The 18,707-nt window shown below is 33.3% G+C and overlaps 1 protein-coding gene across 1 annotated transcript in view; it reads right to left on the bottom strand.

The window, feature by feature from the left end:
- Window positions 1-18,707, bottom strand: part of LOC149804279 (interferon-induced protein 44-like) — a 66,464-nt gene that overhangs the window by 6,328 nt on the left and 41,429 nt on the right. The window contains exons 2-5 of the mRNA XM_089938348.1: window positions 11,747-12,280; window positions 9,534-9,619; window positions 795-992; window positions 253-399 (exon numbers count right to left, since the gene is read on the bottom strand). Coding sequence (XP_089794474.1) covers window positions 253-399; window positions 795-992; window positions 9,534-9,619; window positions 11,747-12,278 — 963 coding nt within the window. The 5' untranslated portion in view covers window positions 12,279-12,280. The remainder of the gene's footprint in view (window positions 1-252; window positions 400-794; window positions 993-9,533; window positions 9,620-11,746; window positions 12,281-18,707) is intronic.

Genomic DNA, 18,707 nt, shown 5'->3' on the forward strand with positions numbered 1-18,707 from the left:
CCTGGGTTAAGAAACACTCAGTATGGAACATATGTAAGGCCATATTGTAACCAAATATTAAGCACGACATGTTGCTAGCCATATAATATAGAACTACTTTTGTTTATAGAAAAACATAATATCCAGATAAGTATACAGCAAACATGCAATGCAAAACTTACAAATAAATAATAAATTCAATGATGATACTAATAATATAGTAGCAGTTGAAAGTAACACATTAATTTTTAGTTGATATGATACGAGACTTACCTGGTACCTGTCTGGAATGTTTCCTGATATAAGGAAATTCAGGTCTGCCAGATCAGGACCAAGACTCTCTTCAAGCCCACACGTGTCGCACAGGCGGAACTTCAGCTCCTTGCCTGTTTTCACAGACCTTAACTGATACTGTCTATACTGTAAATGAACAAGGTGAAAAAAGCAAACTTTTTCGTAGTGAAAAAAGCGCTCATTAACGTATGTGACATGAAGTACACAAGCTCGAATACGACAGAGTATATAATGAGGCCGCGTTTATTATATCAGCTTTAATGTTTCATAATAAAATATCTAATACATGCTGAATGATTTTTCATTTTCTAACTCCGGTCTAAGTAATGCTACCATGGACATTTGGCCCTCATAATGATGAAAGTACCACAGAAGCAATTTGTAATTCGACATATTTTAAAATGAATAATTAAAGTTGCCAGTACGAGCACCAGAAAAGAAATGAAAGAGAGTGAGTAGAAGGTGGGTTTGTGCTGTCGCTACTATGTGGAGTCAATAAAGAAGTTAGTAAATAGTCTCACCACCGTCGTTAAGCTGTGTTCAGCGCTGCCACTACATCCTTGATAGGTGATTCGACCTTTAAATATGGAATTGATGGTGTTAAAAAAACTTGACTTTCCTGCTCCAACAGGACTAATCATCAGAATCTTTGCATAGGAAACACCCAGGACTGATGGTGGGCAGTAGTTTTCTATCTTCTCCATCAATTGTTGCAATTGCTGAGATTCAGAAAGAAATATAATTAATCACGAAAAAGAAAAAAAAAAAAACTAAGTGCACTACTCAAGTAAAATGTTCATCATAAAACTTGCATACGCTGAGATGTATTCGAGTAGATCTGGAGAACAGTTTATTTTTCTATATTATAATAAGATTTTTAGAAGAGTAACACTCGTGTTTCTAATCTGGCCACCGTGAGGGTGAGCCCCAAGACCTTCGTAACCTAAAAGCCGCCATATATTAGGTTTCATATGAAATTCAAGGCTATATGATATTTACATTACCAAGGACAAGCTTATGGAAGTATTATACTAACCTTACTTACATTACCATATAAAAGCAAGTATGTTCATGCCGTGACGAAACTTTCTGTGTCCAGTGTTTATTTATAACAGTCCATTCTTATCTTATATTACTATAGCATTTTTAGTGCAGCCAAGCATTCATGTGGGCATCTTTTTAAGCGACATCAATGGGCCGGATATTTAAATGTTTGTCCCATCGCTCGTATATAATTTAAAACGTCTTACAAACTACAGCTTTAATTGAGAATAGTGAAAGGTATGCAAAGTCATATGTTCTCACATTTCAAAGAGCCGCGATATTATGAAAAAATATTGTCAGTCAATACCATTTTGAAAAACCTTTCATCGCCAAAACTAAGCTTGGCAAAACTGTATTTATTGTATTGTATTGTCATATGTCCTTTTCTTGGTAATAATTAGTGAGAAAAAATGTCAATAAGGGACATTCTGAAAAATAGGCTTTTAGGAGGGTTTTCCCAAGATTTTGTAATTTATGCATGTGGATAGTATTAAGAACTAATAAAATGTTATCTTTGTGCAATGAAGATGACAAGAAGTTAAAAGAAATAAATGCAGCGATTGAAGCAGATGAAGATGGCTTTGACGATAATGCGATGGATGTTACAAACGTTGACAATGAAACAGAATAACAGATTGATAAATTTCCTCGCATAGCACCCCATGACCTCAGTCACCCTAGCCATACACTAAAACAATAATAATAGCGTGGGAACTGGGCCAGTCAATTTTGAGGCCGCTGAGAGATATAAACCAAGATTCACGAAATTATCTGAGGAGGACTTAAAAGCTACTGAAATAAATCAATAGTGAGTGGCTACTATACGAAACACAAAATGGGGCATTGAGTTTTCAATGGTAATTTTAATTTAAAAAAATTTAAACGTGTGTGGGTCTTGGTGGCATGGTGAATATGGCCACTTACACAAAAATAAAACAAATATTTATGAGACCATTATTCAAAGACTGAATAAGTTTTTAAATGGTAAAACCACCAACTCCACCAATCTGACTTAACACCATTGAAATATATATATATATATATATATATATATATATATATATATATATATATATATATATATATATATATATATATATATATATATATATATATATATATATATATATAAATGTGATTGTTTTGCTAATTTAAATTATTTTGGATGTGTAGTCATTAATTCCTTCCAGCACTCCAACACTCAAATATGCAACCAAATAAGACATATGTCCGATTTTGCGAGCAACTCTACATTTAACAGCTGCACTTTTAATTTCACATTAGATAACTGAAAGGGTCTTGTTAACTATTAACGCGGATGAAAAAGATATAAAATGCTATTCCTGTATAGCACATACCAAAATTAAAAAAGAATGTTATTTTTTTATATGAAAAGAAATGTGCTGACACCACAGGTAGCCATTGATTAAGATGTAAAGTATGAAGTTGCCGAATAAACGTAACTGTGACAGTTACATTTCATTTGACATTAGATCACTGAACGGGTCTTCACAAGTATTAATGCTGTTGAGATTGGTAAAACATGTTATTCCTGTATACCATTTATTTAATTGTTACCTTTATGTTAGTAAGGGATAGCATCATCTAGTTCATATTTCCATGTTGTTCATTGATAAAATCCATTATGATTTAAGGTTTGATTGGAAATTTAATCTAGCATTCTGTATCAGCTGTTATTATGTAAGGTCATGGTCATCTGATGTAGCAAATGGGACTAACTAGAGTTGAACAAGAATGTTGTAAATTAACTAAATGTGTTGAAACCATCGGTAGCCATTGACTAATATGTAAAGTATGAAGTTTCTGAATAAACTAACTGTGACAGTAGTCAATATGTTCGTGTGATTTTGTACAGATTATGTATTATGGGGGCGATGTGAAGCGGTGAATGAAGGGAAAGTACGCGCTACTTAAATTGGAATTAATTGTTGATGGAATAAGTTGATTTCACGAAAGAAAGGACGAAATTGGAATTATAAGGATTAAATGATCATGGTTGGGTATTTATCGATGTATAAATTTTGCCTAATCACTCACAAAGTTAACATAAAGTCCTCTGGAATTAACGTTCATCGATAAATACCCAACCACGATCATGTAATCCTATAATGATCTAGATACGTTGCTGGCGTACTTCCGTAACAACATTTTTGTAATGAAATATTTCGGAAACAAAATATTGAAAAGAGTATATTTGGAGACCGAAATTTTACAAAGAATCATTCTTTTGACGTGTTGTATTTAATCAAGTTTTTCCCTTTTTAACTGATTAAGTTGGCAAAATTCTGGAATACGGTGATGAGATGCCGAATTGTTCAGAATAAACTTGTTATCATTTCTTCGAACAAACAACAGAAATAATTATCATGAACCGTGTAGTCCAGAAAAGTTGTTAGCGAAGATGTGCTTTTTGTTGTCCCAGTCCCAAGTTCGTAAATTTTGTTTTAAAGAGGTGTCACATAAAGAAAATTAAGATATAATTTGTATTGGAGGTTCGACATTTGTTCTAACGTAGATGAGTGTTTGGTGCAGCTATACTACAACCGTTTAGCACAATTATAAAAAGCCATATAAAATACCGAGAAGAGGATATTTAAAAAATAGATTAGGAGGTAGTTTGTCAGCGATTCTACTATAAAGCTCTAGTAATTGTTAAATAGTATATGTTTATTTATTGGTTTGTTTATATATGCAAGGTGTTAACGTTTTCTTTTTCTGGCTGGTTGTTTTATAAGGTATTACAACAGATGCAAAACTTCAAGAAATTTGTATAGGTTCTACTATTTGACCCAAGGTTTTTAAGGATATATTTAAATGAGGACATAATTTACAGTCACATCAATTAATATTTATAAACCCATTTTTGACATGACAATAAACCACATTTAAGGAAAATGATCATCCAAAACTGCAACAATTTTGTTCTATGAAAATAAATTAGACGTTGGGATCAGACTTACAAAGCAACATAATGGTGAACGAGTTAAGTATAATTACTGGTATAAACGACACAAGAAGGTCTTTCAATATACTGAACAGAGGTAAAGAGGAAAATGTTAGTCCGACATTTTTTTTATATCAAGGACATACAGTGGGTACGTGATATTTTGTATGTAAACATGACCACGTGATCCTCTATTTCGCAATTAGGCATTTCCCAATATTGCGAAATACTTAGTATTAATAGTGATGATGTCAAGTTGTCTTCTTCTGTTGTGTCCAGTTTTGAGTTTTATTTTAAATTTTCGGAGTCTAAAAGATTAATTCGTTTTTCTGGAAATATTTTGTACTCATACAGAATTCTTGAACAAAGAGATTTCTTAATATTTTTTCCGATTTCCAAAACCGGAGTGATATTTCTTGTTTCTACAAGGTTCTATACACTTCAACACAGTACAGGTTACAGTATACGTCATCGCCTTCCATCTTTGATTCTTCCTCAGGTCTCGAACTTGAATTCATTAGAATATTTTATTATTGGTGGCGCTATACAGTTTCGCATTTTGCATAGGGTTAAGATTTTAAAGAAAAAGAATTTCCCCGGCTTTCCTCACTGGTTATACTGGCTATTTAAAAAAGATCTTGTATATCTTAGGTATAATTAAAAGAACCTTTAATTACCTTTATTTTGATGTATGATCGATGAATTTTACAATTTGAAAAGGGAGGTAACTCATCAGGTTCATAAAGTCAAAGGTCAAAGTGTAAAATATTTGCCTATTGTTTAATATGGAAGAAGCGAATTCACTTTCTCATCATTTATTTTTTCATTTCATTATTAATAAATGAAAAGAAACATTTTCACCATATATTTCTGTCACTTATTGCAACAGTTTTAAATTTAAGTTGACTCTATTCCTATATTCTAAAACTTTTAATTTCCCCATAATTAAGGTCACTAATCACACAAACATGCCTCATGGCAAATTATGTAAGCAAGAGAAAAATGATCATAATTAGCTTATTTTCATGCTTAACATCAATATGAATGTACCATTTTATTCAGAACATCATACATAATTATATAAAAATAAAAAAAATAATTGCAAACATTTTTATATTTGCTTTAAGGTGGCGCTATACAGTTTCGCATTTTGCATAGGGTTAAGATTTTAAAGAAAAAGAATTTCCCCGGCTTTCCTCACTGGTTATACTGGCTATTTAAAAAGACCTTGTATATCTTAGGTATAATTAAAAGAACCTTTAATTACCTTTATTTTTATGTATGATTGATGGGTGTAGTATGGGTTATAGAGTATACAGCTTGGCCTTACTTTTAATGTGAACCTTTCAAAAAAGTGCTAGCTCTACTTGGTCATTTTCACTTCCTGAACTTCAGAGGTAAATTGTATAAAAAAGAGCCGATAACTATTTTTACATTTTACATATTTGATAATTCATTCATTTCACGTTCAGAAGCTGGTATTGTCTAGTCTGGCAAAATTCATTTTCCCTATTTTAATAGCTGCTATGTATAGTGTACTTTAGACTAATTCAGGCTGATTTTTAACCCAAGGGAGCAGTCACTTTAGTTAGCAGTGTGCTTAAATCATGTAAAATTTCCAAAAGTACAATATCCAAAGAAATATCATCCACATTACATTACTGTAGCATATAGGTATGCCAACATTCTCTCCATTGTGCATGTTTTAAATGCAAACTACTTCACCTTACAAACGTCACTCTCTCTAAAGTACATATTAATTGGTGAGCGCCCCCATTAGGACTTCTAAAATTTAATTCCTGGATTATTCTTGGATTCTTTTTGGATTTGATTCTGGAAACCGTAAGTTATTTTTTCATTTTTTACAGTATTTATCCAGGGAAATAAATAATTTATTATATTTTTTCAAAGCTTGTTATTTTCAATCTTTCTTGTATTGCTGTTTATTCGTGCCTGAACACGTAGCATAAGAGAACAAAGAAAACAAACGAGTATCAATCTGGAAAAAAAAGACGGTTGATGTTTCATTTATGTTGTTGAATCTATGCCAAAAACACCATGCGACCCCTTAGATAGACCGTTATAATACAATTTAGATACATGCACAGTCGTATTTTTGTTGATCTTGCACTTACACATTTGTATTGTTCTTTATTATTTTCTCATCCATTGTTTTATCAAAGTATTGTTCTAAATAAAGTTTCATTTGGTATTTCCTTGTACGCTACGTGTACAATTTTTTTTTAAACTTTCTGTTTTTATTCTTGGTCTTGAATTTGCACTTGTTCTAATGCTTCATGACTTATATTTAAATTACCCAATTCATTTTCAAGCTGATTTAATTTATTTACAATGTGACAATATGGCAAACGTTGGTGAAGCGTAACGTTTGAAGTTTGTTTTATAACGTTTACGATAAAGATTAACCAAATTTTGATTATCAATGCAATCAAACATTTGAAAATATAAAACCAAAACCACTGATAATCGTAACTAATCAGTATAAGCGTTTACAACTACATTACCTGTAAAACAAGTTTTACTTAATGAATATAACGAACATATACAAGAATGGTTCATACATATAGGAAGTTCAATATAAACTAATAAAAACTCATTTGTTCATGAAACAGAATTAATACAAATTTCTAAGAAGGCTAAACCAAAATGTTTCTTGTCACCTAATGTTATAGCTACACATAAAGACAGAAATTATTTTATGATTTAGGATGAGAAAGAGAAGGAAATAAAAGAATAGAAACAACCATCAAACAACATTCTGAAGAAACACCCTTTGTTCTACCTACATTTAATGATGATGTGTTTCCCGCATATACGAAAACAACATAAAGAGAAAACAATCACAACAGAATAAAATTTTAAATAATGCAAGAGAATAAGACGATAATTTTGATAAGGACAATAATGATTTTTTAAGAGGAGTTAATAATTCTTTTTTTTTTGTTGTTTGTTGTTTTTTATCTTTTAAATTTGAAAAGAACAAGTTGTGAAGGAGACACTTTAAAAAGATTTTTTCCCCATAAGAAGGAGAATTCTTGGATTATGTTGATGCAATGTTAGGAGTAATATTCAAAAACAATATCAGTGAAATTGGACTTTGAAATATACCATATATAGTGGGATTAAAAATATATCAGTGAAGTCAGTGATGGAACATGGCTAAATTAAACGTAATATTGCATTCTTATAAAAGCGTATTCAATAGTTGGAAATTTAAGAATATCAAAACAAAATCAGAAAAGATTGTAATCACAGTGATTCAAAAGTTAAATGAAAGTTACCAATTTGTGAAAGATAAAAACAACAGAATAAGAGAAAGGTGCAATAATTGCTTCTTTTCATGCAGCTTTATGTAAGACAGCAACAATTCTTGCTTCATCTGCAGATAATTAATTACGATATTTCACTGAAGATGCGAAACATCCTACATGTGGGGTAAGTGGTGGAGACAGTGGAAGTAGAAGTAGTATGGTTGTTTGATATTGAGTCTGACACACATTGTTGAAATCCTATTGTAATATTTTCGTTTAAGTCATACACTTGTCGATCTCAAATTAAATTTTGAATAAACATTTTCACAGTCTCTTGTACAATTAAGATAAATTCTGTAATTGTGTAAACGATGTTCTGTTTTGTACCTGACCACTAAAATACATATCACATGCAACTTTATACTTTAATATATGAAATGTCATCTTCTGTTTGACCATCGCTGTCTTGTAGGATAAATCCATCCTGAGTATCTCCAGCTAAAGTAGATTCTCCATATTATTGATGTAGACTTCGGGTTCATTATCAACTATTTATTTGTATTATTTCCAATCGTGATACGAATCAGTATTCATGCTCTTGCATACTGGGTCAAATTAGTTTAGATCTATACAATTGTCTGTTGGATGAGAAGGCTGATTATCAGATAGCGGTATTTTACATTCAGACAATAGTTGTTGTACTTAAAAGTAGATGTGAAAACAATAACTTTATTTTACTAAGTCTGGTAAATTAATATTAATGAGATTTAATGGCCGGTAAGACATTAACATCCTGCCAGCTGAAATGATTTTGACAAAATGGCATATCACACTTTCCTCTATATGTGTTCACTGAATCAATATTGACAAACTTAAAAGTGTAAGTATTAAAATATAAAATGGTTTGTTCGAAAATGATTATTTTCTGTGCATGATATCTTTATCTTTAAATTCGTTTTCATTTCGTTACCAATTAGATCACTAAACTGAGTTGTAGGACAGAATTAAGGTTTACTTGTTTGCAGTTTTTAAATCTAATGTCGATTTATTTGATAAAACTATACCTTTATTTTGACTATTTGTTTGCTTGTGTTTTTTAAAAATTGTTTTTGATTTTGTTTATTTTTGTTTGTTTGCTTCTTTCTTTTTCCTAAGTGAATTTAATTAAATCATATCTGATGTTTGTGATATCCAGACCCATGGTTATTCAATTTAGCTTAGTAGATTTAATATAGTTATTTAAAAAAATAAATAAATTATATCTAACTCTAGCTCGGGGGTTTATTGTATTGATATTAAAGTGATTTACGTGCTTTGTTTTGGTTTAATTGATGAATAGGTGACTTTTTGTGATACCCCATCCGGATAATCAACTAAAACTTAATGATCGCTTATTTCTTCATTTTTCTAATTACTTGTCTTCATACCTGAACATAGTGGCCTAGTGACTTTTTACAAAGTTAACTTTGTTTGGTGTTTGATTTTGGTTGTCTAAAATGTTTTGAAAAATGAAAAATGATGAATGTTTATATACTGCCATTTTCTGTTTTGTACAATATATGCTTTTACATAAATGTAATACGGTGGTCACAGGGAGATTTGAAAAATTAAATCTGATTGAGAATACGATCTTTGAGTTCTGACATATTTTTGAAAAGTCTGAAATAGTGGTACAGATGTTATCTTTCTTTAGCATTTTTTAATAAAAGTTTGAGAATCGGTGTGGAGTTATTTTTTCTCAAAAAATACGGATGGACGTCTATGTGTGTTCTAAGATATTTTTAATAATTTAAATACTAGTAATAGAAATATAACACCATCAACATTTTAAATTTTGTTTTTAAAAGAATAGTCATCTACAATGCAGTTTATCTATAGATAACGATCGTATTCTTCAAAAGGAAGTGAATACTTCCAAAGTATTCATTTCCATTTTGAAAACAATTTTACATATTGGTAAGAACATTACACAGCCATACCTCTCTTTTCAAAGGTGGTGCCTTTCTCCATGGTCCGTCACTATCAGCTGGATTAGCTCCGTCGCTATCAGCTGGATCTGCTCCATCTATACGAAGAGAAAAGTATAGTAAACAAATTTTTAAATACACAAGGTCAAAACTGTAAAGAAAATATTACCGACAATATTCGCCTTTACTGCCTTTATTTTATAACACGCTAAAACAACTTTTGCAGATGAAAAGCATAAGAGCCGTGAAGGAAATATTTTCCTTTATTTTCTTAAGTTTACCGCAATTTGTAAGTCACATAATGAAATGTATCATTTACCAATAACTGGAGAATCAGGCACAGAACAAACACTTATTGATTTAGACCAAATTGTAAACAATATCTAAATATAAGAAACCCTTACTACAGAATACATTCCATCATATGTCCATCGGCCGATTCTTTGAAGATTTAAACCACAGTAATCAGATTAACACAAAATCAGTAAAATTCTTGTAAATCAAATCAAATTTCCACTCAAAAGCAAAGCGAATAGCATTCTTTAAAGATTTACATACGCACTGGAGTTGATCTTAGAGCAAAGTAAGGAAACTCTGAAACTGCACTATGGTTACCGTGCATAGTATATAGTTATCAAGCTAACCACGCATTCCGGAATCAAATATGTCCCAGACAAGTCTACCAGTCCTTAGAAAACGGTCAAGTTGATGAAGTTCATCGCACTTGGGAATGTGACACACTTTAGGTTCACACATTTAAACATTCAAACGTAATACTTAGGCAACCTTATATTTTGGGAATATACATAATGATGTTTAAAACACATCAAGGAACCAAGCGTATGACGAAATACGTATTATTTCCATTTTTATGATTTCGTTGGTCATTAGCTGAAATCAGACGTTTAACCTATTTTATATTCGCCGGTAAATATCGGTTGCCTCAGATGTCATTATATTCCCATCAAGTTCAGGTTGCATGTCTATAAAACATCACGTTAAAGTAACGTCACGTTACCGTCATATCACCTTGCGACTGCTCGCCTTACTAGTTTGATCGCAAAGTTGTTTTACCTTCCAGAATAAATGACTCCGATTGTGCCCAGTTGTTAGTTTAAATGACGAATTGTGTCATCGTCTCATGCGCAACCCTGCTAAATCACATCATGTGACTAGGGTTGACGAATCGTCATACATTTAAAAACACAAGAGCAATACCTATGTAATACTTTCCACAAGTATACACAAACTACGTTGCATTAAAGAGTAGTATACAGAGTTCATACAGCGTTTGACAATTCATTGTCGAATTTTCTACGTTATTCATAAAGGAACTACGAATTTAGTTGTTATTCTCTCAATTAATATTAAATAGTTTTCGAACAATTATACAAATTATATGGCATTCGCCTCACACCGTATGAATTAAAAGTGAAACACTGAAGTGAAACTATTCTAAAAGAAAGAAGCTTTACTAGCATAATGAACTAAATTTAAGTTTTATCATTAATTTTAAAAGGAATCTAAGTGAGAATATAGTAAAGTATCGTATGTTTACCACCGAACAGTAAATAAAGCATATTTAATTGAATTGTGTCTACACAGCGAAAGTATTCTTCGGAGTATTTTGAAACTAGTACTAAATGAGAGCATTTTCGAACACTTTTTTCTGCCCAGAATTTATATGTGGATCTTTATAAGATGTGTTTACAGCTTAGCAATATAATTATAAAGAATAAGAAAGGAAACAATATGTAAAACAAGGTTAAATTCAGAAGAAAAAGAACTAATTCCAGAAAAAAATATATAATTTAAGTAGTAGTCGCTGTCGCCAATTTAGTGTAAGCCTTAATCTAATTAGCTTTGAAATATCACTTGACAGTAAAAGTAATCAGATATTCCACAGAACTAACATTCACCAACAGCTGGTTTATGTTATGATTTCAGTAGGGTTTAGGTTCCATGGGAAAATACTCTCAGGGCAGTCTTTACTCCCCTTCATAACTGTACTGATGTCTTGTATTTATTAAATAGTGTTGAACGCCTTCTGCAATTATTCTTCAATAACAAATTACATTACAGTCAATGTCACTTGTTTTCAAGAAATTCAAAATTTGCAAACAAATTGTGGTATATTTATTTTAGAAATATTTATAGGAAAATTAATTTTATGGTGCGCAGAAAGCTAAAGAATCCTAAATGAATAACAAGAGGGAAGGTCTTACCTATTACTCTGTAAACCTCTATCTCAAATACATTCATGTGGCCATTGGTAATATCACTGTCTGTAAAACTACACGAATAATAGGCAGCTGGAAAGTTTGTGTATCCATTAAGAGAAAAACTGGATCCGCTCTTTGGAACTGTGCCATTAAATAAATATAGATTATGACCGCCACCAAATGTAGGGCCATATGTTCCTTTAGCATAAATCGCGTGCCCAGTGTAGGATGAGCTCACGGGAAATGAGTTACATTTTTCCAGGCCATTGAATCTCAGTTGGAATAGAAAAGCACGATCATCGGATACGTAGTTGTTAGTCGCTGTCCAGCTCTTGGTTGTGAATCCCCCGTATACAGAGCTGCTCGTGTTGTAAACGACTGTGACTGTGCATCCCTGGTTGTCGCACCGCTGATGGAACGTTTCTGCAGAGCAACCATCTCTTTCAATACTGTACAGCAAATGGAATGTCTTTGGACCCTGTCCTATCCAGGTCTCCAACTGCTTCTTCTCCTTCTTAGTTATCCTCTTTGCCATTTCTTTGGATTTTTACCAAGGGGGATAAAAGTAGAACAAATAGCAAACGTAGCTTGTATGTCATGCAAGCATGTTCATTTTACTGTAATCGTGTGGCACGTATAATACAAGGTAGTATTTCAACACTTAAACTTGATTTTGTAGTGGTTTACATACATTTATTGTTTAATCCTTAGGCAGAGAGTTGTGAGTCGGTTCTTTGAAAAGTACTATTTTCGACTTTTCAGTAACTAACTAGGGAGAGTATGTTTCCAATTGTGGATTTCAATAAGCAGTACCAAACACATAATAAAATATTTGTGAATGTATAAAATGTTTGTAACATTACGAAGAAATAAAAACAAGAATCAGATGACTCCTACTTATTCTATGACAAGGAGATTGATGAGTGTTGTTGGCACCGATATGGGTTAATACGTATCAGTTGCTGAAACATCTTATGTGGGCGTAGATGCATACTAACAATTTTTAATATAAAATACTGGATTTTATTACCCCCCCCCCCCGTGTGTTATTCACAATGAATGAACACCCTAGTATATGCTAAGCGCAAAAGAAGCAAACACGGAACGTTGCAAATGGAGCGTTACAACCCGAGCACAGTCACCGTCAACTGGTTCATAGGATAGAATCCCCTAGAATGCAATCATCATGTTTCGTGAGTGCCGAAAATTGGACCTAAATGCAAAAGTTTAACGTTGCAACTGGACGTAAATAATAAGTTACACTGACCTACATTTGGTAGAATATGGTAGTACTTCTCTCATGTAATTTATTGGCCAAACAAGACGCAGTAAACGACAACACCTTACAAATATTTACCTTTTTATCGCTTTGGTTGAAAGTTACCTTCTGAATTGATAGGGACATTACAACTACGCCAATTTTTCTCATTGATCCCAAAGAGGACACACTGTACCCAAGACCGAGACACTCCGTGGTTCACTAACTTAATAAAAGGAACTAAAAATCTTGAATTATAGCATTATGCTCTAGTAAAAAAATTATTTTACCAACATAAATGAGTATAAAGGGACACAGTGATTGTTACATCCCCATATTGCATGCAGAGAGGGAGGTGAAAGTAATTAATTTGCTGCAGATTTCCTACAACCGTATCTAAGATTGTGTCAACACCGATCTCCATCCCAAATCAAAATCAAATCCAACTAAGAATAACAACGACCACGTCAAGAGTGACATCTATATTTAGGGTGTGTTATACAGGCTAAACAGTAGAAAAAGAGAATATAATAGCAGAATAAGCCAATGAAAAAACCCTTCTTGTATAGCTGGTTTCAGATATATTAGTACCTAAACTAACCTATGGTCTGAAATCCTTTATCTTTATACAACCTATGATATTGCAACTTGAACAATATTCAAAACGGAAACTTTAACTAATGTAAGTCAGCAGTATGTCACTTTGTTGACAAGAGTACAAGTTTCGTGGAAATTGATCGAATGGTTTATAATTGTTTACATAAGAATGAACATTTATAGATAATAGGACAGACTAGTATGCGATTAGTCTTTGCAATCGTGTCTTACTGTGTTAAAACCATTTCATCAGTACAACATGCAAGCTTCGAAGCATTGGTTTAGTATTATGAGCAATTGGCCACCTAGATGGTTGTGCCTCTAACTACAACTAAAAGTTTACCGAGGCTCCTACCAGAATTCAATTTCACCCCTCATACGCTACGATGTGTTCAAGAGACGAAAAAAAACTAACATAGTTAACTTGATCAAGTATTGCACGGATATGTTCACAGCATATAGTTGGGCGATTGATAGTGATTTCACCACAAGAGTGGAGTGTATTTCTCATACAAATCAAAATTGATTCATGTCTAAAACGAATACCATTACCGGAGATTCGATGCGGGGAGGAGGATTAGGAAAAAGGACTTCATCTTTGGCAAAGTGTCACGAAACAATTGGGCATGATCATGAGCATTATGATAAATCATGAACGTTATGATAAATCATGCTCGTTGTGATAAGAGCGTCGATGTAACATTTCTCTCTCTCATTGAAAACAACATTTCAAAAATGAATGCCGAAAAGTTGTGCGCCAGAAACCCTTTCCTCCACTTTCCCATTTTATTCTGGACATCCATCGCCTAAGTTTACTGGAAGTTTGGTTCTATATCGAAACGGAAAATAGAATGGCACTTCAAAGAATAAATCATTTTCATCAGGGACTTAAAAGTCTAACACATGGTGGAGTAAAAATCACATTTTCTAATGTAATCAAGCTTGCTAAAATTTGCGATGGCTTCCTTCTCTGGCTATATTAGATAAAATTCAAATAATTTAATCAAGGACGTAAACAAGAATTTATTGCCTTATGCATTGTGCGTTTTTTAAATAAAGCATTATACTTCTTTTCAACAAGAATGAAATAACGCGATCCTGCATATCATGAGTGCGTGAGTTTGTGTGCGTATGTGCTCGCATAGAAAATGTCATGACAATCCATCGAAGATATTGAATAAAATACTGGATATTGATGAAGATGGTCTGATAATGTGCACGACGTTTCACAAAAGCTGACTGTAAAGCGCTGGATTTCTTTTTTTTTAAATGTAGTTCCTGCAAATCGAAGGCGAGTGAGTTTGTGTGGTGTGTGCACACCTGTGAAATGTAATGAAAATAGTTCTATATAGCTGACGATATTTAATGAAACGCTGGATATTAATGTGGACAATTTGATAATATGAACGATATTTCAGGAATGCTAATCGACCTCAAGGGATGGGATTATATCAGAGTACAAAATAAGACAAATAATAGTTTCTTTCCAGGTGGTACTTTTTCCCCTTTATTGTAAATAATTTATCCGAAGTCTTTGGAGATCAATGAACCTGCCGTCTGAAAACAAAGACTAACTCTCAGGACCTTGGTCTTTGTGTGTGTCTGTGTCTGTGTGTGTCCGTGTTAACATGGGGTAAAAATCTTCTACTAGCTCTTTGCATTAGTTGTTTTTGGTAATGCTGACAAAGCGTCAACAGTCAAAATACTACTTAACTATGAATTTTAAAACTATAAAGCAGCGTGTTTTCACAATGCACTATTTAGAGAAACTGGCATATAGTAAAAATGGGTTAGAAAGAAGAATCTATATCATACTTACCGGACGATTTTATAAGGCAGAGAACTCTGTCACTATGTAGCCATTATCAACAATATTTTTTTCCAAATTAGAAAAGTTAGCCGGGTTGGAGTATAGTTTGAAATTTACGATTTATAATTTATCGGAAAGTGACTACAGTAGTAGACCACATAGTAGTGGCAGTATCAGTTAATTTGGCGGTTACTAAGACCATTTTGTGTACCTTTTGAATAGCAATTATGATTCCATTGCTGCGATTTTATTTAATGATTTTTATTTTACCACTAAATACTTATTTCGTTTATTTTACTTAAATCATGATTATATGGACCTGATCAGTATCCGACGGCATATCGGTAATTACTTAATACCATTATGATTTATCTAATTAGATTTAACACATCAATTATTTTTTAACGTTTTCCTATTATTTCGGTGGTTCTCTCAGTGTCAAATGTACGTAAAGTTTCTAGTCAATGACAAAAGTTTTATAAACTCTTATTTACAATGGCATCCCCGCGCCTATTTGTTTTCTGTGCAACGATAGGCTATATTGGTAATGCCATCCCCCTCCCCGAATGCTCCTCCCCCATACGTATCTCTCCCTCATTAAAAACAGCAATTATCAAATGAGTAACGAGTGGAATTCAAATTTTTCGAACATTTTTTTCAAGTCGAAAATGAAAGAAGAATATCACATCAAATAAATTTTTTACCGTCGATGATTTCAAAATAAAAGAGCACGATTAAGTAGAATATCATATTTTCCAAAGTGATATATGAAGTGTTAGCGTATGCAACGATTTCCATCTTTACACTGTGATTTTTAAAAATGTAAACCAGGACTTAAATAAGAGTTTATTGATTTTCACTGAACCTGTTTGTTTAAATAAAGCGCGTTTTTTACGAACAAAATCAAAATAATGTGATCAAGCTTAAGTTTGTTTGCGTTCGTGCACGCGTATGAAGTGTCATGAACGTCTTTCGACATAAACTATTTAATAATATGTATGTATTCTACACATTCGTTATATTATTTACCTTATTTAATAGAACTGGGAAGAGGTCACAGTGACTATTTTATAAAACCAGTCTTTAGACAATACATTAAAAATTTATCCTAACACCCCTCCCCACCCCACCCCAAAGATGAAGCTTAACTAATCAGTGGTGCTTACAACACATCTGTGCATATGCTAATAGGTTTGTTTATCAAGTATACAATTGTTATTTTTATCTATGATGACAAGTTCTTGACTTTAACTGTTTTTCGCTTCCGTACGTAATATTATTAATGGCTGCCTGCATCATAAATGTCTCTTGCCTAAACTGGGTAAAATACTCTAATGCTGTTTCCAAGCTAAGCCTTCTATGGTAAAAAGAATTGAAGACAACTGCAATCATATTGGTTTGGTTGGTTTTGTGAGGCTAAACGCCATTTTTCTGCACATGAAAGGCTTTTCCCGGCCACCAGTATATTTGGTAGAGGAAGAATTCAGAAATGTAAGAGAAACTACCGGCAAGATTTCTTACGTATCTACGTTGGCCAAGCCGAGACTTGAACCCACGTGGACTGAGGTGAGATGTCACTGATCTATAAAGACAAGCACCTTGGACCACCAGGGACAATTTTAATAAGACTTAGCATCGTTCATGATTGAGCTTAGCCTGTCTAAATAATAAGTGAAATTTGCAATCATGCACAAGGGTAGGACTGTTCACACATATACAAATATATCCATAGGGTTTAAGTTTAAATGCAAAAGACATACATAAAAACACATCATTTTATTGACCAATAATTTAGTAGCGTCGCTGTTTCTGAGATTTTGGGGGCTTTTGAAAAGGACCGTTGAAATTGTTAAGCAACCATGGGTAACACTGGTCGCACCCCTTCATTCTTCTTTGTTGCAAGCGTCTTCGCACAGCAAATCTGTAGACAAATACTCACTTCTGACACCCTAACCTTTTAATTTACAGTCTTTTCTTCAAGACTGACATGTCTCTGATCTTTGTGATATCTCATATCGCATAAATCAAGTAGTCGAGACCAAATAGCATGCTCGAAGGGATATTTGATGACCTCGCGTTTGTCGACATTTTGACTTGTCTTGAGAATGGATGTCAGAATGGGCTGTTCAGTGTGAGGATATTATAAAATGCGAGAAATGATGATGCTGTGATCTGATGCGCATGCCATGGATATATCTTGTACTCAGAATTATACTATGAGCACTGCTGCTGCAGCGAGTATTATTCGAGAGGAGAATGATTTTAATTTGGATTTCTGTAATTGAGGTTTGTTATCGTAAGAATATCTGCCAGAACCATATTCACTTCCTTCTCTATTACTGTCAGCGTCTGGTGATTTTAATACGAAACAGAAGGAAGACATATAGATATCTCTACAACAATGAGAACGGGTTCTTCTTCAGCTTTTTCAGCCTCTGCAAGCTCCACCTTTTTATCTTTTTCACTATCTTGAGACACTCTGAATACTATCACCCTTTCTCTAGACATGAATAATAATCATCTTTACTTTTGTATAGGGATCTGCTTTCTCCTGCATTAGCGGTTCCTTTTGTTCGACGTTTCGGACAGTATGTACCCCATTTTCCGTTCTCCTGACAGACACAACAGCTGTCTTCACTTTTATCTTGAGATTATTAGTCTTGCGTTTCTTCAGAAGTCTTGTTGTATGTGTATTTTCGAATAACTCTTTTCTAACCTATCACCAAAGGTGTGATCTTGAGTTGCTCTTATATCTTCACATATTGAACACTGAATGAATGTTTTCTCTTAGGTAGATGGGCTATGTATATATAAGGAGAGTGTGCGTTTGTAAAATCAAATCTGAATCATCTACCGTTATAAAATGTTCACACCTTTAAATGGGAAAACCAGAAGCCAAGCGACGACAACGTTCTGCGTCGCCTCATCCTTTGAGAGAAGTGTTGTCAGAAGCTCACAATAGCAATGTGAATAGTACACAATATGCAACCGATAGTTCTACCGCCTTAGGATCGAGGGTCAAGATCGGCCAAGATAGTCATCCTGTAGCCCCATACGATTATTTATATATTCGACATACAATGTGGCTTCCAGAAACTTCTGAAGGAATTCATACACTTAGCAGCAGGGAAGTCGTACAGACCAGGTGGCTCAGATAAATTTAAGCCTCCCACACAAACTTTCTCCGTAGAAGCCTCAGAAAGCAGAAATAAAGCCTCCTACGAAAATTAATCGGCGAAAATCCGACCCAAAGTGCATTTTCAGGCATAAAAAAAAACAACAAAATTTAGGGGGGGTAT

The sequence above is a fragment of the Sinohyriopsis cumingii genome, chromosome 2 (genome assembly GCF_028554795.1).
Source record: "Sinohyriopsis cumingii isolate HCF-2022 chromosome 2, ASM2855479v2, whole genome shotgun sequence".
In the NCBI taxonomy this organism is placed as follows: domain Eukaryota; kingdom Metazoa; phylum Mollusca; class Bivalvia; order Unionida; family Unionidae; genus Sinohyriopsis; species Sinohyriopsis cumingii.